General features: G+C 37.9%; 1 protein-coding gene across 1 annotated transcript; it reads right to left on the bottom strand.

Annotated features, from left to right (window-relative positions):
* Positions 1 to 356: 356 nt before the first annotated feature.
* Positions 357 to 1,343, bottom strand: LOC145049578 (uncharacterized). Its single transcript, XM_078997964.1, has 3 exons — positions 868 to 1,343; positions 693 to 753; positions 357 to 503 (listed from the first exon to the last, which is right to left on the bottom strand). Exons 1-3 carry the CDS (start codon positions 1,341 to 1,343, stop codon positions 357 to 359), a joined length of 684 nt encoding a protein of 227 aa, XP_078854090.1.
* Positions 1,344 to 26,027: the final 24,684 nt, after the last annotated feature.

Below are 26,027 nucleotides of genomic sequence, written 5' to 3'. Positions count from 1 at the left end.
AAAATCAATATCGTAGCAAATAGCCTTCTAAGTGCATTCGGGTATTGAAATAAGGAAGCCTCTGCAAGACATTGGGACAAGTTATCATCTGTCACTATTAATCCTCTCTCGAGAGCCGATTTTCGAAATGTAGGATGTAATACACCTTTGGTTGTGTATATATCTTCAAAGCAAGTAAGCCTAGTAATATGACATAAAAGCAGGCGTAGGTAATACCTCTCTCCTTCAGTTGGATTAGCATAAACCAGTGTTCCTATCATTGATTTTTGTTTCTGGGGACTCCAACGACGTGTGCTCGAATTCCATGTGAAATGCTTGGGGAAATCTTTGTACATATATTTTCTAGCATTGGAGTCTTATTTATTCTTCTCGAAAATTGTTGTCAACATTGAATTCTTATCTTTCTCCCTTTCAACGATATCTTCCATTCTATCACCATCTTTGAACCAAACCAACTGTTGATTCGGCAGACGTATTTGCAAAGCCATCACATAAGGGTGGATCTGAGAAAGTGGAAAGATAAAAATCCGCTACATCACCTCAGGAGGACATACATAACATGCATCTTGAAACCTGCGTATTTCATTAATCGTGTCATTTTCTTTGTCTTGATCAATATGGATAACTTGTTTATCTTAACCCTTATAAACATACTTGAAGATGTACTTCACAGATTTTATACTCGAACAAACCTCAACGTTGATATGACAATTGAACATCATTAGCAACTTTGGGTTGTACGGAGCCACCCATCTATTATCCAATTTTAAATTTCTTATATTCACCTCAACTCCATTATTTCTCCTTCTATTTAATGGATATGAGTCTTCTCTTTGTGATGTTTTGTCTTTGAATTGCCTAGGATACCTGAAACGACATTTTTTGGGCACACCCTCCATACATGGACTTTTTTCTCGTAAACTACCACAAGGACCATGAATCATATGATTTTTAACCAAATCCTGCATTGCAGGATACTTCAATGGATCTGGAGTTTCAGCGCACACAATTTTGTCATAATCGTCTGGATTAGTCATCTTATGTCTAGGTCTCATTCTTAGGAGGAAATGTGCATGTGGCAATCCACGCTTTTGAAACTCTACGACATATACATGTGCTCCTACCTCACAAATGAAATTCCTCTTTAGTAATTGTACCTTGGGATCCTCTAATTTAGCATGAAAAACTCTTGCAACAAGATCTGGTCGATCTTGAGCTGTTTGTCCGGGCAATAAATCATCTACAATTTCTTTCCAATTTGGGTTGCATGTCATTGTAAGGAATATATCAGGCCTCCCATTCTCTTGAACTAAGGTCATGGCATCCAGAAATCGCCTTTGCATGTCACGTGGGCCTCCAATGAAACTTGGAGGTAACACAACTCATTGTCCAACCATACTTGTTTGACCCTCACCAGCATTAAAGCAATCAACAATACCTTGATATAAATCAGCTCTAATTTTGGTTTGGTTTTTTTAAAAAAAAAACAAATGTAAAGTCTCAATCTTTATATATATCTACCACAATTTGTTGGAACAATCTCCCTCCCAATAGAGTTATTTTATGATTTGAATGTATCTGGAATTTGTAACAATTGTACTCGCGCATAGTTATAGTATTCCTACCTCCAGTTGAATTAGTATCTGCGATATCATAATTTACATTATGTTTATAACGTTTTTTATGTGTACGCTTAAGGTAATTGTTGTTATTTGTAATAAAGATGTAAAATATAATGTTTAAGGTATGCCTTCCAAATCGTCATCAGCATTTTCACTTTCAGTAATAATGTCATTTATGGAGACTCCCTGTCTTGGTATTTTAGGATGCCATCCAGACTCTCCGTTAGGAAAGAATAAATGATAAGACAACAGATCATAACTACCGTAGAGAGGTTGAATTGTTCTAGTATAGCCTGACCTCCCATACACAATAATACTTCTCTTATATGCAGTGATGTTGTCATTGCCTTCAACCCAAATACCAGCAACCTATGTAAATGTATGGTTCAGTAATGTAAATAATATGTATATATTTCATAATAAATATGACACATTTTATTTTAAATAACATAAAGATTAGTAATAGGATTCACACCTCAGTTGTGGTTGGCTTATGGTACACCCTCTAGTTAAGTTCTACCGATGCATTCAGAGTCACTCTATAATTGTCAAGAGGACCTAGATCTGAAAGACGTCAATATGTTCTAACGTATGGGTTCGAAGAAAGAATACGAGCAAGTTTTTCAGTGATTTTTCGATCAACATTTGGGTGCTTAGCTCTCTCTGATAATTCATTTTGACCATCATAAAAGTACAATTGCAAGTACTTCGGCTCGCCTTCCCTTGGAATTAGCTGATCAATATTATGATAGAATGTTCTGTGCACACAAAAAGTATATACTCCAAAAGTCAATTTCGCCAATTCTTTATCCACCTTGACACCCAATGATGTGAACGAAAATTTTGAGTTGTACGCCCTTATGTTGTACCTGAAAACTTCTTCTAGACGATCTTGCTTTGTGAATAGTTGGAGCAATTCTGTGGGAATAGGGGAGTATGCTAATTTTGTCTTCCCACTCATGCAACAAAAGGTAGGGAATTCAAATTGTATTCGTTTTGCTCCACAATGAACACAAGGATTATGAGCTTTTAATACAAGATGTTCCATAGGGATGGTTTTGTAAACAAAATCATATGGATCCTCCTGAAAGGCGTATAGTCTTCTTTTTATCATCATATTTTGTTCCTTTCTTCGTTAATTATATTCTTTATTATATGTAATGGTCCTCTGAGCTGCACTTATAACACTCGTAGAGGAATCTTCATCGATATTTGTTTCGTTCGTCTCCATTGTAGTGCAATTTGTGAGTGTTGTAGGTTGACTACATCCTTCACCGCTAGCTATCATTCTCATTTTGTTTTTCTCCTTTTTTCGTGCGTAATAGTTTCTATTTTATCTTGTTCGATTTTCTACAAATATTTTATTTTGATAAATAGTCATATATTATAAATGCAAATATATATACTCCTATAAACGACATAAAATTTTTTATATCTATCGCGTTTTGGAAATAATCACAATTTTTGTTTCCCTTATCCACAGTCCTCATTGCACACTGTAATGGAAATATTAAGAACAAACACTTATTATATCATCAATAATTTTACATTTTGTAATGTAGACCATGTGATTTAGTAGTCATGTATGTGTGTGTTTTACACGAATAAATACTCTAAAAAAAATACAAGAAACAATTGTACAATAACAAAAACTTAAAGCCTTGTGTGATGTGTTGGAATGAACGTTAACAATTTTAAAGGTACAAACTTTTCATATATCTGATTTGAACATTAACAACTGTATACATGCTCATTAATTCAACAACAGATTCTCACATTAAACTAATTTGTTGTTGGAAAAATAATCAAATTTGATTTTAACATTACTTTTTTTTTGTTTTTTAGAAAGCAACACAACCCTTAATAAATAACCAACTATACTGAAAACTTATAATCCAAAAACACAATAGAAGAAACTATTATTATATATCAAGTCATAAGGCAACATAAAAAAATAAACCATACATGAAAAACAAATCCACCACAATATGTCTAACATTAATGTAGATCAACTCTAAAAACAATGCACTCGTAAAACTAGTCAAAACTTCAAAAAAAACACCACTAAATGTCTCACACGGAATTAAAAATTCTTCTAGCCATATTCATGATGTTAAATGCTTCCGACATCCTCGGTTGGAACTCTACGTTGGTTAATTCGGTTGATATCAAAATGTTCACTGAAAATAATATAAAAACTATTAAAACAGATTGATTTAGTTATTTTAATATAAATACAAGTATATAATTTTCTAGAAAAAACTTACTTCTATCCAAATGAACAAATTTTACCCGAGAAATAAATATTATATACTTTCTCTTTATCGCATAGCAAGTCTTTACAATCTGATGGCATGTTAGTACGGTTATATATAGTTTCATCTTTATTATACTCCCCTATTTATAATCAAATATTTCCAAAGTCATCTAAATTTTTTTTATTGTAATAATAATAATAATAATAATAATAATAATAATGTTAACTAATTTCAATATGTCATTATATATATATATATATATATATATATATATATATATATATAGAGAGAGAGAGAGAGAGAGAGAGATAAGTTCATGTGTTCTAACTATCTATCATGTGGATGTATGATTGATTGTGGACCAATCAATTTTTTAAATAAATAAATAAATAATGTTAATTAAGTAATTTGATAAATAACTTCCACAAATACATTCTATAATCATGATAGTTACATTCGACTTTTAATAGATTCAGTTTAAATCCTACATGTCTCTAAAACCATTAACAATTTCACGTCTCTTTCTGCCTTCTTCATTTCTTTCTAAAAAATCACTGACCAACCATTCCTCTCATATATTTGATGAACATCTTTCTTTGCCTCATCCAACCTAGCCGCCGAAAAGTCCATGCAGAAGAACACGCAGCTGTCGTCGCTAGAGTGAACATCGTTGTCAGAGACCGGAGACTGTCGACAACCATGGTGACCTCAAAACCCACATAAACCTCAAGAAAATCTTGAACCGGGAGGCAAGCACGTGGTTCTTGTTGGAATTGGTCTTCAAATACTTCAACAAGTAACAAAATCAAACTTTTATCCTTAATTTTTCACCTTTTAATTAGGGTTCTTCGACTAAATCCAACCTTTTTGTCAATTTCTTCTTTAGTTCTCTGAATAAGCTGGAATCGGTTCTCTTATCAATTTCATTTTTTGTTGTCTTGAAAGTTTTGTTTCGACTTATAAAGGTCTTCTATCGATATGTTTTATTCAAATAACTATGCCATTGACCTTTTCTAATCAACGTTAGTTGATCTGATAAAACACTTTTCTTCCCATGTGCTCGTTTTTCATCAAGTTTTTGGGAGTCACATTATTCCTATGTTCACATGTTGTATAATCTGAACTAAACATGAGCACTAGTGGTGGTTGAGATGCTTGTTGATTGAAGTTGTATGTTTCTTTTCGTCTTCTAGACTTTATCCTGGCTTTCCCTATGCTCGTGGTTGATAGTGAGACAGATTGTAGCTAGTTGGACCTTTTTACCCTTGGAGGTTCTTCCTGCTACTATTCCCTGTGGTTTAGATGTTCATTTTTCTGGTTAACTGGATTTTTAATGAAAAAGAGCAATTGAATAGTAATATATATGATAATTAATTATTCTTCATGATTTACGTATTGTTATATGATTTAGAAAAAGGCAATAATAAATATTTACTCTTACTTTTGCTTAAAATTTCACTACAAGAAACGGGGCCTATAGGGACGACAAATGTCGTCTCTATAGGTTAAAAAGTCATCCCTATAGGTATCCGGGACGACATGTCGTCCCTATAGCTTTCGTCACTATAGCCCCGTCGCAATAGATCGTTTTCGTCGTCGCTGTAAATATCGTCGTAATAGGTATCCTTTAGAGACGACATGTCTTCTTGTTCTGGTTCGTCGCTATACAATGCCAGTCTCCATAGACGAAGCTATAGAGGCGACATGTCGTCTCTATAGGTGTATCTTTAGAAACAACATGTCGTCCCATAGATAGCCCTTTAGTGACAACTTGATGTAGTGGTAGTTGCACCGGTAGAGATGACATGTCGTCGCTATAGATGCACCTATAGAAATGACATGTCGTCTCTATAGGTATGCCCATACAACTTATGTTTTCTCTATAATTTTCCAGTTTTCACATCACAAAATTGCTAAGCAACTAAATATGATACAATCTCAAATCACTACATTATTGCAAATATAATTCATATGAAGAACAAAATTGTTAACTTGAGAAAATTTACATAATCATCACATGCCTTATCATTTATGTACATAACACTACATTCTACATGATTTATAAAAAAACGGCATCAACACTGGATTGCTTCTCATCATTGTGTGCCCTTCTTTGCTCCCTAAAGATTTTCTTCCAAATGGTATAATAGTTTTCTTTATGGTAGTTTGTACATCTCTCTGTGAATCAATTTAGTATTGACCATCAATCTATGCAAATTGTATATTGAGAAGAGATAAATAACAATGAAATAGAGGTAATTTATTTTCATTTTTTAAAAAGAACAATACTATAATAAGCAAGTAAGTAAAATAAAGTTACAAGATAATTAATTTCCTAGTAGATTCCCTAAATAAATAAATTAAAAAAAAGTAAATAATTAATTTAAATAATTAACTATTTACCTGACACACACATGAACATAAATGAAAATTTTAAATAATTAATTTCTTATTTTCATTTTTTAAAAGAAAAAAGAAAAGAGGAAAACTTACCTCCAAAAAACAACAAGGACATTAAAGGAATTTTGGGTATTACTGTAAAAGAACAAGAAGACACCATTAGAATAGAAACCTTTGTGGTGGGCGATAGTTCCTAGTAGAGTCCCTAAATAAATAAATTAAAAAAAAGTAATGATTACTAACAATCACAATAGGACATGACAAACAGGTTGTACTGCACTTGGGGACAGGGACTCGCTCTCTTCTTTGCAAAAGACATAAATGCCCTCACACCGACTTGGAATGCAAAGAAATGAATCAAAACAAAAAACCACATTTAAATCCTTGGTGCCAATAAGCTATATGATGTTTATAAATGGCCATTTAAATTGAACTTACAATCTGGAGCACATTTGTCATTCTATCAATAAGCACATTTGCTTCCATAACCTCTGTTTATTGGCTGGATTTTTTGTACAACAATATGACAAGCCTCTCTAATAGGCATCTGTCATGTATTTTATTTCCATTTCCAACAAAAAAATACAAGTTAAATAAGACACTGCAATTAAAAAATAAAAAAATAAATAAGAAAACAAATGTTCACCTGCAAAACAAGACTTCCAGAGTAGTCAGCAATTTCTCCAATAACATCTAACGTTCCAGGTGCTCTTGTCACATATATATCTTCCTGTATCAGCAAATAATGGGATGAACTCCAAGGAGGGCAAAATAGTCATTTTACAAGGGAAAAAAATTACCTCCCAATTAAAGAGACCAACAGCAGCCTTGCGCTCACAAACATATTGTTTTTCAGTCAGAATCATGTAAAGCTTCTTATTCAGCCAAACTCCTCAAAAAACTCAAAAAACCTCTACCCTTTGTTGGAGGTACAAAATAAAAACATCAGATAAAATATGAACTTTTATATACTAAATGTTACCTCTACCCTGTGTAACACGACTTTCAACAACTTCACTCTGGCTTCCAACATGTGCTCCCTATAAGAAATCAGATTTGATAATTGATATTAAAAAGAAAAAGCAAACAAAGATAAACATCTAAACATAACCACTAAATGAATATCATTGAAAGTTTGCATGATGAAGAACTCGCATTCCTTGATTTTGAAGCAATTGAAGCCCTACAAGTTCACATCATACAGTAAGATAAACACAAATAGATGCTTATGACCAGATTAAATAGTGTATTATAGAAAACTATAGTAACAAAAAAGTGAAAATAGTAATAGCAATGTTGGTGTGCATACCGTTGAGAATATGCTACCTTTTCCATTTTAACTTTTATGCAATGTTTTATACCAAGTTAATTTGTTAAAGTTAAAAGCAAGGAAAACTAAAGATCTTGAGATCAATGTCACTAACCCAGATTTGAAACCATTAAAAGCTTCATTCTTTTGAAGATTACCCTGAGAATTGTTAATATCTGCCAGCACTTTTCTTCCTACTTCACCTTGAGCTGTGATGTGAAGCATAAAATTGTTAAAAAGTTGTACAAACAAGAAAACTTGTTTTACTGAAAGTAAAGTTGCATAATGCTTACTAGAGCTAATGAACAAGCCATAGAGAAGAACGCAATCAACAGCCAAAGCAAATATCAACAACTTACACTCCTATGATAAAAGCAGATTTCATGTAGATCAAATCAGATTAATTAAACGTGGTTGTGTATGAAATCAGCAAAGACGTAGACTGTGTATGAAATCAGCAAAGAACAGGTTTTAGATAACTATTAAATCAGATTCAAAAAGAATCAACAAAGACATCGCATTCAAACAATGACAAAGAAGTCGTAACTTACCTGAGTCGTCGCTACCTTAAACGTGGTATGCTCTAAGTTCCTAATTCCCATTACAGGTTGTCATGACAGTGATCAGTGTTGAAAACATATCTCGGTGAAAAAATACCTTTTAATAGCAAAAGCAAAATCCACAGAGAAATCAATACTCCATGCTTGAATAACGAATAACTAGAAGGAAAATCAATAGCAAAATCGTTGATGTGGTTACAATTTATCAGTATTGCATCTTCAAAACAAGAAGTTGTGAAAGAAAATCACAATTCTAGTTTCAAACATGTAATTGCTAAAATAAACCTCAATTCCAATTTCAAACAGAGAATTACTAACCTAGGTCGCCGGAGTTGGGCTTGTATTCGTTAGAATATGTAACCGGAGGTGAAAATGAAGCCGATAGTTAGAATTGTCGGAGTTGAAGCTAATCGTCGGTGGTCTTCGGCGACTAGCATGAGGATCGAGAGAGTAGAAGAAGATTTGTGAGGAGTGGGAGGTGAGGAAGTCGCCACGGGAGAATTGTCGATCAATCGATCGAGAGTGAGACTGCTGATTGAGCATGCGTGAATTAAACGAAGGGGTCTGCTCTGGTAATTTCGGGCATAGAAAGTTATGGGGACGACAAGTCGTCCCTATAGTTATCCCCAAAATGATGTCCCAGTTTTATTTCCCTAAAATTATTAAATAAATATGTTAATTTTAATTTTTGTTATTTGTTAGCCGATAAATAGTCGCTATACGTGTTTAAAGAACGCGCCAAATCCAATTCATTTCCCGCTTAACCTGTTGAGACGACAAGTGGTTGTTGTAGCTTGAAAAGTCAAAAAAATCCGTCAACTCTATGGCGACGACATGTCGTCCCTATAGGTAGCCTATAGCGATGATAGATGTCATCCATATAGATCTCGTCCCTATAGGTGTTTATTCTTGTAGTGTTTATTTAACTTTCTTATTTTTTACATGTATATGTGGCGGATTCTTTGACTGTTTAACAATGGATGTATTATCGACTGCTTTACACGAATCATGTCAGTCCCATGGTATTACTTTAATCTATGTTTTATAATTATATTTTTGAAAGGGTTTCTTATTTATTATTTATTTTAATCCATGCTTTATAATGATATCTTTGAAATGGTTTCTTGATTGACTATTTCGTTTTTATGCCATAAGTACTTTTGAATTTGGTAATTTAGAATTTATGTTGTTAGAAGAGTCAAAAATATAAATAGAAATATGTATTATGTACTTTGACAATGTATTTTGACACAATACTAATTTTCTAGGAAAATAAAATAGACAATATAATGTATTCTGTAAGAATACATTACATTGTGTATAGTGTATTATGTTAGAATACAATCAATGTGTACTTTAGGTTTATTGATTATTTGAGAATGGGTGTTAAAATTTATATAATATATATTTTGGTTACACAATAGTAATGGGTAATTGCATGATGTTACCTAGTTGTATTCTTATAGTTTTTTTAAGAATTTGTATCACTCGGTTTCAGATTTGCTCAGTTGTCTGGGGTTATAACCCAATCATCAGTTGTCATGAGACTTAGGACTTCAAGAAAGGAAGGATTTGGCCCATTTCAGATGTAGTTTCCATGGTATAAGTGATCCAAGTATTTGAGTGTGTCTTCGGAGCCAAGGGTATGATTGTAATTGGGTATCTCGGTATTTTATAGGTTTTAGGTTTTGTTCGGGAGATTTTAAGGCCCATGTGTGTTGTTAGGAGCATAGGGCTTCTCACCACCTTTTTGTGGATATAAGGTTCGTTGGAAACGGACCCAGAATGAGGGAGTTATGGTATTTTGAAGTTATTGGCAGTTTTGGTCCCTTATGGAAATATTTGGCAAGGCAATCCCACGCATGCAAGGATGAATGTGCGTAAGTACGCCCAAAGTCAGGTGGGGTACGCCCAATGTAGTGTTGTATAAGTGAAACGTGGGTGATTGAGATGTACGTTGAACGTACAAAAGACTACGCCCAGCGTAGTGTGCTGAGTGCCAAAACCTTAATTTTTTAGGGTTGGCTCACTATTTAAGCTCCTTAAGTCCATGGTGTGAGCCTCTCTTTCATCCTCAAATGTCTTAAACCCTAAATCTCGAGCAAAAGCTGCATCCAAGAGTTTTGTGAGCATTGTAAATGCATTTTTGGTGGATTCTAGTGCATTTCAAGAAGTGAAAGCTTGGTACAAGGTGGTGGTTCAAGGAAAGGCTTGTGGATCTGGACTCTTTGCTGCATTTTCAGCTCATTGAAGGTAAATAGTTCTTAGCTTGATCATTAGAAGTTAATATCTATGATTAGGTGGGTTTTTGGTCCCATTTTGACCTCTTACGTGTGATCTAGTGGTTGCACACCACTTCAGAAGCTTTGAGTTGACACTCTAGGCAGATCTAAGGTTATAAGTTTATAAAAATGTTTGCTTGATGCTTAGACGAGGTCGATGCATGTTCTTTATAACATCCGGACTCCCAAGTATATTATCTATATATTTATTTTGAGATTTATTAAGCAACTCGACGAGTCGGTTCCTTAACTCGTCGAGTAGAGACGAATTGACCGCGTGGGTTTAATAACCAACTCGACGAGTCCGAGAGTCGACATGCCGCGTTGGCGATGTGAGATGAAACCCTAAATCTTCGGGGTTGGGGCCTATTTAAAGGAACTTATGTCATCATTTCCGCCTCACCAGCTACTCAACTCCCTTGTGTGAAACTCTAATCTTTGTAGTGAGCTAAGAGAGATATAAATCTAATCCTTGAGTATTTTAGTGCATCATTTGAGGAGAAGAGAAGAATATCAAGTAAGGAATGAGAAGGGACTGTTGGATCTAGTGCTATTTCGTACAGAGCTTTTGTGGAAGGTAAAAAGCCTACACCTTTCTCATTATGTTGGTTAGATCTCATGCTTATGGAGTTTAGGGATTTTTCCAACTTTTATTGTGACTTTGAGTGCATTGAGCTTATCGGGAGGTCTAGACTTCAGATCTGGACATTGTGAGGTCCCTACAGTCTAAAGGTCCCAGCTTTATCCGGCCATAGAAGAGCTTTTGTGCTTAACACCCTTGTTTGAGTTTGTATTCGCATTATGGAGAAAATATTTCATGCATGAACATAAATGTTGAAGCTTTACGTGACATTCGAGCCTTAGGATACTAGATCTGGAGTTTGGAATGGTAGATCTGCCTTAAAACATCTGAATGAGAATACAGACTGAAAGGACTCACTGAGTCAATGAGCTAACTCGACAAGTCGGCTAGGGTTTTCCCCGATGAATCTGGACATGGATAACTAGGCGAGTTGATGAGACAACTCAATGAGTTAAGTTGGATTTTCGTGATATTTTAGAGGAAACAAGCATACTCGACGTGTCACATAGATGCACTCGGTGAGTCGGGTCAACATGGACCTTTGATTCGAATGTTGACTTCTGTTGACTTTAGGGTTTGGTCAAGACGGGGTATATGGGACCATGGAGGGGTAAAATGGTCTTTTACCCATTCCAAGAGTAGAGAGAGAGAGAGAGAGTATCCTTCGGTTTTATTTAGAGTCGTGAATAGGGTATTAGTTATAGATAATTATCTTGTGTGCTAGGCGGAGGCTAGTTCGAGATTTGTGTACGAGGGTATTTGCTTGCTTGCTTACGAGATGAGTCTTCTCACTATACTTACCTAGAGTGGTAATTTATGTGTGACCGGAGGGTCTTATGTGCTTATATTGAGTATTGTGATATCCTGCATTATGTCTTTGTGATTTATGTTGTGTATTATTCGGAGCTTATTGAGTTAGGACCAGAGGGTCCACCCGAGTTGTGGGATCGGAGGGTCCCACTAAGTCACATTGACCGGAGGGTCTTATTTGATTATAGCCATGTGAAGCTAATGAGATGTGTGTGGTATTTTGGGGAACTCACTAAGCTTCGTGCTTACCGTGTTATGTGTTATGTATTTCAGGTAGTTCTCAGAATCACGGGAAGGCACCAGCTTGATTGTACACACACATAGAGTTGGAGATACGTTTTTGAGGATCCTGGATTGTGTTTTTGGAACATGTGTTTTGATAACTTCATAGTTGTGGGATTTTTTTGATTGTGCTAATGAGAAAAATGTGTTTTTGAAATGAAAATTTTGTTTGAAAATTCACGGTGTTAGAAGTTGGTATCTGCCATACACCCCAAACTGGAACAACAAAAACGTTCGGGGCGGAGGACGTCATGTACAGTATCACAACACATGCATCATAGTAATCAAAGTAAAACAACCATTGCATTAATAATGTATAAGTTTTTACATAAGTGTTCAAACATTTCATATTTCACATCAAAAGTAGATATGGTAAAAGACAAAAGACGCAACATGACACTATGCCATCTTCTCAAAAACTCTAGAGGTGTACCTGTCTACTGGTTCCTGAGAATACAAGTTATTTTGAAAGAGAGTATTAACATTTAATTTGGTGAGTTCATAAGTATTAGTTTCTTTTATGGTTGTTCTAGTTTTATGAAAGTGATAGAATGCCTTTCAGAAAATCCCGTTATTTTCTATTAGAACTAAAAAGTAGTTTTAATGCCATAAAATTGTTCCGTATAAGTGTTATTGTACTTATAACATAGTATAAAATAATTTTAATTCACATAAAATTATAAGAAGAATGTTTTCCTGTTTTGTTTATGGAAAATAATAGTTGTAGTAGTATTGTTTAAAATACACTACTGATGCATTAACTACCATATAATTAAATTGGTTAATTAGGGTCATAATGTGATTGAGGTTATAGCCATACTTCATTGACTAGTATAAAAAACGACGTTCTTCAGGCGTCCATAAAGGTATGACATTTGTCACTCGTAGACCTGCAGGTCCCACTGTAGCTAGCAACAAGGTGTGGGATGGCCAATCTCGTATAGATCTATACAAAAATTCACGGTCTTCCTCCAGGAGACTCTAGTTACAAAACACGACTTAGCAAGTATATTGTTATACCGAGAGATAGTATCTCACATTTTAGTTTAACTTGTTTAGGTAAAGATTAGATTATCTCCTTATCTTAGCAAAGTAGTTTAAACTTGTGTACTTATCTAGTAAATATAGATTTCTAGTTTGTTCATAAATTATACATATTATAACTTATATGTATTATTTGTTTAGCATGATCATTCATGAATGTAACCCTTTGCTCGGCGTAATACACAGGTAACAATAATGACTAAAGTAACCTTTTATATTCATATTCATATATATATATATATATATATATATATATATATATATATATATATATATATATAAGAGGTGTGTGTGTGTGTGTGTGTGTATATATATATATATATATATATATATATATATATATATATATATATATATATATATATATAATTAAAATCGAAACGACCTTCGGACACATAATCCCACCTTAAGCCCACATCCAAACAAGGAAAAGGAAATAAGGCAAATCATTACTCCTAAGTCCTTTAAATCTTACTTATATACATATATCTATTCTACTATATAAAACATATTGCTCATGTCTTGAAATTTAAGAGGCACACTAATATAAGCATCATGTACAATTTGTAATGCATTAAGAAAAACACGTATTTTTAAAGGTCCAAAACTAAGTGAAAAAATCATACCATAAATATGATCAATTAATATAGTTCAAATTTCAAATCTAATCCCTAAAACCTAATAAATAATAATACGTTTATTATGGAACAATTTAACAAAATCAATTAAGGAGCCTTTTAAGGATTGATTATCGTTATTTCCTCATATACATGTGGTATCTTCCATATATACATAATGTATTATACATTCAACTTCGTTCAAAAACCTCTGCCTGCAACTCTCAACTATCAAGCTTAACAAAGATGTTTATCTATATTTTTTCTCTTATCCATCTCTCCAAACTACTCCGCACGGGAACAACGTCAAGATTTTCTATGGATGCATGATTTGTTGCTATGTATAAAAAAATATTTATTTGATTCACCCAATAATAGCCTCTATTGGTTAACCTTTTACTCATTCTCACCAGGTAAACATTAATAAAAGTTCAATAACAATTTTTTCAATTCAAGTTATTTTGTTCGGTTTATGTTGTATGATACATGCATGGAAGCCGTTGGTTGGCATCATCAATGGTCGTGCTTCAAGGATACTTGATAGCTAGCGTGAGAAAAATGAGAAAACTGCAGGGACTAACTCTCTCTTTTTAAATGTTAATTCATGTTTGATCTTTCTACCAAAATATACAGTTTGACAATGAAGGGAATGTTGTGTGCAATAAAGATTTTATCATAACTTATCATATCTGTTTCAGAATAGCAAAGGTATGATTATCTTTTATTTCTTCTATGCTCTTTTTTTATGATGAACATGAGATAAATATTTTATATGACTTATCCGTTATTTCTTATTTGTTATGTGTTCTTTCATGAATGATATGATTTTTTTTCAATTTTTTGGGGATGAAGCATCTGATGAATAAATGCTTCATGGGGATGCAATAGTTATGTATGTTTTAAGGAAAGGCTAATGCGATTTACAGATTTGTGATGTTAGGAGTATTTTGCACAGAAGTCACTTGAAAGCTCCATTTCATGTCATTAAAACATCATCGTCTTCTTCATATACATGATTGTCTTCATCACCTATTCAACTTTTATATCAAGTATGATTCTTTCATATCAAGATTTTGCAACTTTATGTTCAAGTTGGTAAATGTTTTGATGTGGGTATGGTAGGATAGGAAACCAAGGTTGGTCATCTTGGGACAAGTTGCTGGAATTGGGTTTCGATATTAAGAGAATAATGAATGATTTATAGAAATATAGAGTAGTTTGGACATTAGTGGGGGCAATTCCGCGATTGTGCTGTAAGTTCTGTTTATTTACAATTACATTGTTTACTTTTGATTTTTTTTTTTGTTACAAATCATCAATTAAAATCCATTGATATATTTCTTTATGATAAAAATATTTGGTTCTCCTTTAATTTATGTTTCTATCTCTAACTCATTCCTTTTGTATCATCTATCTCATGAAATTTTCTCTGGAATTTCTTTTCATCACCGTACCACCACCATCACCGTTGTATCCTCTCTATTATAAATTATACTTTGGTGTGTGTTTTGGGCTTCTAATCACTTTCTTGTGTTTCTTTCATGTGATCATTATGATAGAGGGTAGTATACCCAGTCAATTGACCCTAAGATGGAAAATGTTAAGGTTTTCGGTGTCATTTTGCCTAATTCCATCCTATACGACATATCTTGTGGTGTTTGTACTTTCAGTTTTGAATATGGTAGTGAGCTCGAAATGATTGTAGTCATGGTTTCTTCTGGTGAATTTTACAATGACGGATAAATTGTAGCAAAAACCATGTTAACATGTTTTGTATTGGTTTAACAGGTAGAAAGGTGGAATCTTTAAGGTCTTGAAGTCAACATTACTGTAACATCCCGAAATATCAAGAGTAGAGTTGAAGGGCTAAAGGAGTAAATTGGGAATGAGCGACTCGGCGAGTCCATGGGTGGACTCGGCGAGTAGAGTCGCGACTTGGTCGCGTGTTAAGTAGCCGACTCAGCGAGTCAGTAAGATGGACTCGGCGAGTAGGCGCTGAGTGGAGAAAACCCTAATTCTCGGGGTTGAGCCCTATATAAAGAACATAACATCCATTCCCCCAGCCTCTTTACTCATCCTCAAGTCCAGAAACCCTAACCTTCGTATGTGAGTGGATCTAGTTGCATTTGGGAGCTTGGAGAAGCAATTGTTGAGGAAATCTTGAAGGGTAGGAGGCTTGGAGAAAGGGGCTTTCCTTGGATTCGAGTTCCATTGCAGTTAGGGTGTTCTTTTGAGGTAATATCTCGTCCTTGGGCTGTTACTCTTATGGATTCATCATTTTGTGGTTTGTGGGGGAGCTTATCTTGGTATGTTTTAGAGTTTGGAAGTTAGATCTGAGGTTGCTACCTCAGATCTAGAGTGGTGATGGTCCAAATGTGCATTAAGTCCCTGTGTTGAGTGTTGGGTGAAGCTATCATGTCCCAAACCCTAGCCTAATGTGAAAAATGCGTAGATCTCTTTGGATTCACGTAAAGTTTGCCACTTTACGTGATGGATGGGTTGTAGGAGGCTAGATCTATGTTTTGGATCAATTGCATGGCCTGGGATGCTTCTGTATAGATTCAGACCGGTGGTACTCGGCGAGTCGCATGGGTGGACTCGACGAGTTGCTTGAAGATGAGTTGGCACTCGACGAGTCGGAAGAACAACTCGGCGAGTTGGATGAAGATGGCCTGGAACTCGGCGAGTTGTATGAACAACTCGGCGAGTAGGTTGAAGATAGCCTTAGACTCGGCGAGTCTGTTCTTGGACTCGGCGAGTCTTGTCGAAGAGTCCCAATATTTTCTGGTTGAGTCGAGAATCGGCGAGTCAAGGGATGACTCGGTGAGTTATGAGCGAGTGGACTCAGAGTTGTTGGACTCGACGAGTCTCGGGGTGACTCGGCGAGTTAGGTCACGGATTGAGGGAAGTTCTGAGTATGGGGACTCGGCGAGTCATAGGGTTGACTCGGCGAGTCGACTCCGTCAGGGGTTGACTTTGACCTTGTCTTTGACCAAGGGTTGACTAATTGTCTTCCGGGGGTATTTTGGTAATTAAGGGTATTTATTGAGTTGAGTGTTTTGGTGTTCATTGGAGGAGTTCGTGTCGGAGTTTGGAGCAGCGGGATCTTATCCTTTCAGCCGGCAGTTTCGAGGTGAGTTATCCTCACTATATCAACAGGGTCTAAGGCACCAAGGCCGGCCCTTATCAGATTGAGATCCGGGTAGTTGTTGTTATGTTACTGCTTTGATATGTTTGTATCCTGAGAGCTAGGATGGTATATGTTAGAGACCTGATTGAGATCAGTATCTTGAGAGATAGGGAGATGCTATGCTAGTGACCTGTTAGGTCAGTATCCTGATTAGGATGATGATATGTTATGTGATCTGTTTGATCTGCTTGTTGACTGTGAATTTCTATATGATTGTATGTATATGTGCACATGGTTGTTTGGACTGGAGTTGGTTTGAGGCGGGTCCTGCTTTGTGCTGTAGGCCAAGATACCCAGGGCGGACCGGTTGTTCCGAAGGCACAGCGAGCAGTCCGGATAGGCTGTAGGCCCCAAGAGGGCGGACCAGACGTGCCGAGGCTCGGAGAGTGGACCAGGCCGACTAAAGGCCCGGTGTGGGCGGACCAGTCATACTGTAGACTCAGAGAGTGGACCAGGTGGATTGAAGGCCCGGTGCGGGCGGACCAATTACACTGCAGACTCGATGTATGTGGTTAGATTCGGAGAGTGGACCAGGTGGATTGAAGGCCCGGTGCGGGCGGACCAATCACACTGTAGACTCGAGGTTTATGGATAGACTCAGAGGGTGGACTAGGTGGACTGTAGGCCGGTGCGGTGGACCAGTCACACAGTAGACCCGAAGTGCATGGTTGTTCTGTGATCAGAAATGTTGTGGCATGTTATGCGTGTATGGTATAAGTGGTTGGTATTTTGGGGATATCTCACTAAGCTTTCAGGCTTACAGTTGTGGTTTTATGTTTTTCAGGTTCTTCAGGAGACCGTGGCAAGGCGAAGGCGTGATCGTACCGCTTCTCATGATTTTGTAGTAATGTGATTCTGGGAATACGTTAAATGTTTTGTATTGAAAACCTTTTTGTAAAGATTTAATGGAATCGAGTTGTTTTTGAAAAATTTAAAATTGGTTGTATTTTTCGGTCGTTACAAGTTGGTATCAGAGCCTTGGTTTGAGTGAATTGGAGAAACACTGGTGTGACTCCAGTCTCAAATCGAGGAGAGTTTTCAAAAGAGAGTTTAAAATGGTTTTCAAATGAGTAAAGGAGGACGCGGAGGTACGATCAGCCGAAGCCAGTAAGTAACCCCAAAATACCATGCATGTTATTTGTTTTTGAGCTTTGATAGAACAACATGCTAGTGTTAGGCTAGGGATCTTCAGGATTTCATGATAATGTTGCCTGATTTGTGATGCCTGTAGCCTAGGGTTTCCTGGTGGGAGATTTTCAGTGTTCCTCTAGTGGTGAGGGTTGAGCGTTGTTCTGCATGTTTCTCTAGGGTGTTGTGGTAGTACTTCATACAAATATGGGTAGGTGTGGAAGGTAGTATGGGCCCGTACTACTGAAAGCACAGGACCCATACGCGTATCAGGGAAACTATGATCTCTAGGGTTGGGTTGAGAGAGTTGGATCCCAGGTTAGTGGGATGAGTCTGAGATTTTGTGTGGTGTTTTTCAGTATGGAGATTCCGAGGCATGATGAGAGTGGATCCGGATCAGGATCGGGAGCAGGAGAGGGAGTTCCGGGCGGGTCAGTACCGCCCGAGGTTATCGGTCAGATGAGCACGTGTGAGTTGGATGCGAGGATTCGTGAGATCCTGCGTGATGAGATTGCTGAGTTGTTCCGGGATGAGTTGCCAAACTTGTTTGGGTCGATCAAGACCGCCATGGTTGAGTATTTTGATGAGCGCTATGCAGCTCTCACAGAGACGGCTGCCGCGGCGGCTACAGCAGCTGTAGCAGCGGCAGGGGAGGAGCTGGTCGGGGCTTTCAGTATCGGGACTACGACAATACGAAGCCTCCCACCTTTGATGGAGTTCAGGACCCGATTGTTGCTATGAGGTGGTTATCGGACGTGGAGGGGTGTTTCTTCACGTGTTCATGCCCTGCTGATCAGAGGGTGAGGTGTGCTCTGAACCTGTTGAGGCTCGGGGCGAAGGATTGGTGGAGATTGACCACGGGGTCATATTCAGATGCGCAGAGGGCTGCGGTTTCATGGGATCAGTTCAGGGAGATGTTCGACACTCGTTATGTTCCGCAAGTTGAGAGGGAGAGATTGGCTCAGGAGTTCCTTGAGCTGAAGCAGGGTTCGGAGTCGGTGACTGAGATCACCACGATGTTCACTGAGAGGGAGATGTTTTGCCCAGAGTTTGCTTCGGAGCTGGCTCAGATGTCTTGATATCTGAGCATGCTCAAGAGGGATATCAGACAGTTTGTGTCTACCTAGAGGTGCGAGACCTTGTTGGAGTTGAAGGAGGCCGCTAGGCGGCGTGATTTAGAGATTGAGTTGCAGTTGCGTGAGCTAAGGCAGGCTCCGGTGCAGTTGCAGCCGGCGCCGAAACTCTCCAAGACCGTTGATGTTAGAGTGGGGGAATCTGAGCAGCCACACTTGTGGGAAGTGTGGGAGGGGTCACACCGGAATTTGTAGGTCCGGTGGTGCATGTCGCAAGTGCGGAAAGGAGGGGCACTATGCGAGGGTTGTCGGCAGTCAGCGCCGGTTCGGGATTTGAGGATTTGTTATCATTGCCATCAGGTTGGACATTTGAGGGTCAACTGTCCACAGCTTGCTGCAGGACCGGTGCATGCTCCAACACCGGCCACTTGGAGGATCACGGGTGGAGGTCAGGGTGGAGCGGAGCCCCCAAGGGCTCAGGGTCGTGCTTATCAGCTTGCGGCAGAGGAGGTCAGAGCAGTGCCGGATGCAGCTGCGGGTATGTTTCTTTCTTGATATCTTGTTATCTTGTGATTATTGTGGTGTTTTGTTTATGTGCTGGTATCTTTGTGTGGTTTTCGATGCGGTATTCGTCGTTTTGAGAGTTTTGGGTTGGTTATGGGTTGTTGTTTTGGGAATTTCGTTGGTTATCATCCATGAGGGTTATTAGGGGAAACCTGGCATTGGGTTGAAGGCCGGGTAGCATCTGCTTTCTGAGGAGTGGTTAGATGCAGGTTAAATTTCTTTCGAGCGGGTTATTAGTGTTGATATGGGATCTTGTCAAGGTTGTTTATGTCTGTGTAAATCAGTCCGCGTGTAAGTGGTGGTTTTGTGCAGGGTTGCTCTGGGAGGTCGGTGATGGCAACCGGTGGTTGTTAATCAGTGCTACAAGTGGGGGAGAATTGGAAAATTCTCCGGGAGATCGATGAGTATTTGAGGGTGCTTAGCTGTTGGGATTCAGCAGTGTTCCGTCAGTCCAGAGTGTAGGCTGGTAGGAGCAAGTGACGGGCATGCGGGGCGGAATACAGACCTAGGGCATTCGATTGTGGAGGGCCTGGGAGCAGGCCGAGATCGAGCATGTGCGATTGAGACAGAGTTCGGAACCCTTAAAGGGCTAGAACAGTATGCATGGGAGGATTTCCGGGAGAGATAGCTCGGAATGTTGAATGCTAGTTGAGCGGTCGGGATAGACTGAAGGCCGGTAGGCGTACCAGTCAGGCCGAAGGCTCGGAGAACGGTCTAGCCTAACTAAAGGCACTGAGAGCATTCCAGAATGGCTGAAGGTTCTGAGAGTGGTCCAGATTGGCTGAAGGCCTGGTGAGGCGGTCCAGTCATGCTTAAGACTCTGCAGGTATTGTTGGATCGGTTCGAGGATATGGATTGTGTATGTTGTAGTGTGATTGCGTTAGAAGGTCTGGCCCCCGGTAGTGATCTTGATTAGTTAAGATAGTGCATGGGCTTGAGAGTCCCTGCGATGAGAGTCAGAGTAGGTGTGTTGGATGGATAGCGGATACGCTATAAAAGGGTGGTGTAGCGTTGGGCAAGCACCGTGGCACTTGTCGGGGTAGCAGTGTGGCCAAGTGGATTCCTTGGTAAAGGAAAAGAGAGAGGTGTGTAACTCTGAGAGGGAGTGCAAGTTCACGGAAGTGAAAGCGATAGAGCAGAGTTATGATTAGAGTAATTCGAGTATGGTTATTGAGCAGCGTGTTTGCGGCAGTGGAATAGAAGCACATCTGGTTTGGGATGTCTGCTGAGGTCGCAGAGGGAATTCCGCAGGTGTAGAGCCAAGAGGCTCGGAAGGGATGCAGGGAGAGAATCTTGGGCTCTCAGTGTGATTCTGATCAGGGAATTGGGTATGTATTAGTGGTTCATCCTGGGGGATGTTTGAGGATATCATTAGTGTATCGGGTTTTCCCAACCTGAGGGTGCTAGAGCTAGTTCAGCATGTGTATGTGATTGCAAGAGGAGAACTCGTGGGAGTTGCTCTGAGATTGAAGAATAGGTCTTTCCGTCAGCATGGAGTGGATAGAGTGGGATTCGGATCGGGGATCCGATGGTTCATGGTTTTCTAGCTCATATGGGTCGAGTGATGGTTGTGATTTGGTGCAGTGACGCATCTTGGGTAATTCTCGATTGTTGAGTGTGATTATCAGAGGGTACAGCCGGTGCCCGGTTTGAGACGGTGGTCAGGACACCGCAAGGAAAGAGGAAATGAGTTCGAGTTTCGATGGTTATGCCTTGAGGAACCTGGTCCGGTTAGGGCCGGGTGGCGCGTCGTGGGAGTATTTTGGGAGTTGAGTTGCCGTAGGCTTCGAGGACGAAGCCTAATTTAAGTGGGGGAGAATTGTAACATCCCGAAATATCAAGAGTAGAGTTGAAGGGCTAAAAGAGTAAATTGGGAATGAGCGACTCGGCGAGTCCATGGGTGGACTCGGCGAGTAGAGTCACGACTTGGTCGCGTGTTAAGTAGCCGACTCGGCGAGTCAGTAAGATGCACTCGGCGAGTAGGCGTTGAGTGGAGAAAACTCTAATTCTCGGGGTTGAGCCCTATATAAAGAACATAACATCCATTCCCCTAGCCTCTTTACTCATCCTTAAGTCCAGAAACCCTAACCTTCGTATGTGAGTGGATGTAGTTGCATTTGGGAGCTTGGAGAAGCAATTGTTGAGGAAATCTTGAAGGGTAGGAGGCTTGGAGCAAGGGGCTTTGCTTGGATTCGAGTTCCATTGAAGTTGGGGTGTTCTTTTGAGGTAATATCTCGTCCTTGGGCTGTTACTCTTATGGATTCATCATTTTGGGGTTTGTGGGGAGCTTATCTTGGTATGTTTTGGAGTTTGGATGTTAGATCTGAGGTTGCTACCTCATATCTAGAGTGGTGATGGTCCAAATGTGCATTAAGTCCCTGTGTTGAGTGTTGGGTGAAGCTATCATGTCCCAAACCCTAGCCTAATGTGCAAAATGCATAGATCTCTTTGGATTCACGTAAAGTTTGCCACTTTACGTGATGGATGGGTTGTAGGAGGCTAGATCTATGTTTTGGATCAATTGCATGGCCTGGGATGCTTCTGTATAGATTCAGACCGGTGGTACTCGGCGAGTCACATGGGTGGACTCGACGAGTTGCTTGAAGATGAGCTGGCACTCGACGAGTCAGAAGAACAACTCGGCGAGTTGGATGAAGATGGCCTGGAACTCGGCGAGTTGTATGAACAACTCGGCGAGTAGGTTGAAGATAGCCTTAGACTCGGCGAGTCTGTTCTTGGACTCGGCGAGTCTTGTCGAAGAGTCCCAATATTTTCTGGTTGAGTCGAGAATCGGCGAGTCAAGGGATGACTCGGTGAGTTGTGGGCGAGTGGACTCAGAGTTGTTGGACTCGACGAGTCTCGGGGTGACTCGGCGAGTTAGGTCGCGGATTGAGGGAAGTTCTGAGTACGGGGACTCGGCGAGTCATAGGGTTGACTCGGCGAGTAGAGTCCGTCAGGGGTTGACTTTGACCTTGTCTTTGACCAAGGGTTGACCAATTGTCTTCCGGGGGTATTTTGGTAATTAAGGGTATTTATTGAGTTGAGTGTTTTGGTGTTCAGTGGAGGAGTTCGTGTCGGAGTTTGGAGCAGTGGGATCTTATCCTTTCAGCCGGCAGTTTCGAGGTGAGTTATCCTCACTATATCAACAGGGTCTAAGGCACCAAGGCCGGCCCTTATCAGATTGAGATCCGGGTAGTTGTTGTTATGTTACTGCTTTGATATGTTTGTATCCTGAGAGCTAGGATGGTATATGTTAGAGACCTGATTGAGATCGGTATCTTGAGAGATAGGGAGATGCTATGCTAGTGACCTGTTAGGTCGGTATCCTGATTAGGATGATGATATGTTATGTGATCTGTTTGATCTGATTGTTGACTGTGAATTTCTATATGATTGTATGTATATGTGCACATGGTTGTTTGGACTGGAGTTGGTTTGAGGCGGGTCCTGCTTTGTGTTGTAGGCCAAGATACCCAGGGCGGACCGGTTGTTCCGAAGGCACATCGAGCAGTCCGGATAGGCTGTAGGCCCCAAGAGGGCGGACCAGACGTGCCGAGGCTCGGAGAGTGGACCAGGCCGACTGAAGGCCCGGTGCGGGCGGACCAGTCATATTGTAGACTCAGAGAGTGGACCAGGTGGATTGAAGGCCCGGTGCGGGCGGACCAATCACACTGCAGACTCGATGTATGAGGTTAGATTCGGAGAGTGGACCAGGTGGATTGAAGGCCCGGTGCGGGCGGACCAATCACACTGTAGACTCGAGGTTTATGGCTAGACTCAGAGGGTGGACTAGGTGTACTGTAGGCCGGTGCGGCGGACCAGTCACACAGTAGACCCGAAGTGTATGGCTGTTCTGTGATCAGAAATGTTGTGGCATGTTATGCGTGTATGGTATAAGTGGTTGGTATTTTGGGGATATCTCACTAAGCTTTCAGGCTTACAGTTGTGGTTTTATGTTTTTCAGGTTCTTCAGGAGACCGTGGCAAGGCGAAGGCGTGATCGTACCGCTCCTCATGATTTTGTAGTAATGTGATTCTGGGAATACGTTAAATGTTTTGTATTGAAAACCTTTTTGTAAAGATTTAATGGAATCGAGTTGTTTTTTAAAAATTTAAAATTGGTTGTATATTTCGGTCGTTACAATTACAAGCTAACTTATCACTGATTTCTAAATTTTAGGATCCAGTTTTGGAATTGCATATTAATTTATGCATGTTTTTTTTATTTGTTTCTAGATTACTTGAGGCTGTGATGAAAATTGGAAGCCAAGGCTAAATGCTTGGATAGACAGGTGCTAACACTAAAAGTTAAGTATAATGCTATACCAAGGAAAATATGGAAAGTACATTGCTAATTTTCTGGTATCAAAGTGGTTAAACATGAAATGCTAGCTTGTGGTAGATACACCATTAATCTTTTTTTGGTCTTTTGTGTCATTACTCTTTTTGGATTCAGTTAGTATTTCAAATTGTTTAAAATTCTTTTTAATTATGATTTCAGTTTGTAGTTCTCTGAATAAATACTCATTTCGTGTAGTTAATGAATTTATTTTGTAAATATCAACTGTTAATAACTCATTTTGCGTTTGTTTTGCCATTTATTATGTTTATACATTTATTTTATATATTAATATTATAGATTTTTTTGAACATAAGGAAAACCAATTAAGTAAAACTTCTAAATATTAATGTGATTTTGTTGTACCATATAAAAGCTAACGACTTAAAAATATTAAGGAAAATAGATCACATTGGATATTTGAGTTTATAAAAATTGGTGAGTTAATTTTGATATTAAAAGACGCAATAATTCCTTAATAACCACGATATTATTATTATTATTATTATTATTATTATTATTATTATTATTATTCATTCATAAAGAACATTAAACAAGTATAATAAAAACTTTAATTCCGAATGTGGATTCCAATTTTAGTGTCTGATCCGATTTTAATAAGGTTTACGAGATTACAAGTTTGTATCAATTTTGACATGATAATGCTCCAAAAGTGTTGATAAGTAAAATGCATACTACTTTTTATTTTTATTTCTAAGGATAATATGTTTTGCCTGACAAAAAATTGTTTTTATAATTATAGTATTTTGTAATGATTAAGCCTCTTACTAATCATCTATATACCTTATAAAGTATTTAACAATTCATACTTAATTTTTATCGGTATAAATCATGATGTTTTGAACACAATTATTCATTGCATAAATCAGACTAATTTTGGACATTATTTCATATATTACAGAAAAATATAAGATCACAAGATGAGATTGAATTTTAAATTTTAAAGAGTTAATGTACAATCTTAATCGTATCCCTTAAATATCTCATCTGAAACCTATCGGAAAAAGAAGTTGTCAAAAGTTGAATGGGTATTCCCTCAATTAAGGTAAAGATAAGAATTAGCACTTTTAGGACAAGCCATATTAAGTTATACAAATTATAAAAGCGCTAAGTACAAGTCATCACTGTGTAAATGTACCTAATTCTATCATTTAAATATAAAGAAGTAATAGAATTCTTGATTTGTATTTTAACAAAAACGATAAGATTATTAATATGTAAGATTAATAGATAACTCTGGATGTGTCAACGTATTATCAAACACAAAGTACAATTTCTAATATGCATATATACCTATAAATTAAGGAATAAATGAGATTTAAAAAACAATATTAAGCCAATTCATATATAATGACAAATTCATAATACAAGTTAAGGAATATTGTTACATTAGACTTTGAATTCGAAAAATCTCTTATATACAATTGCCAATCTACTTCTATAATGAGGAATTGATTCTACAATTCTGCCTCTCACATTTGCTACTCTCCCTTTCGTTCATCACATTGCAGTCGACAAAGGTAAACTTTAGCCTTAACCAACGTCTCCCACTCTCATTTGCGTAAACAAACTAATCGCATCTAGAAAACTATTTTTTAAAAGAAATTATCTGTACCCGTCGCATAACGCGGGTAAACGGCTAGTATATATATATATATATATATATATATATATATATATATATATATATATATATAAATATGATTTTTGACAAATATAAGTTTAAAGAGTTTATAAAACATTTAAAACAGTTTACGTGACTTAAAGTCATTTTGGAAATATTTAGAATCTTTTATTGCAAACACAATATTTATAAGAATAAGAAAACCTTTTGTTTGGTTGTTTTCATATATATATATATATATATATATATATATATATATATATATATATATATATATATATATATATATATATATATATATTCTACTATATAAAACAAATTG

This window comes from Lactuca serriola, chromosome 5 (genome assembly GCF_051521515.1).
Source record: "Lactuca serriola cultivar US96UC23 chromosome 5, Lser_US96UC23_V15, whole genome shotgun sequence".
Classification (NCBI taxonomy): Eukaryota; Viridiplantae; Streptophyta; class Magnoliopsida; order Asterales; family Asteraceae; genus Lactuca; species Lactuca serriola.
Note: the sequence above shows the minus strand (reverse complement) of the source record. Positions and strands in the feature narration are given on the sequence as shown.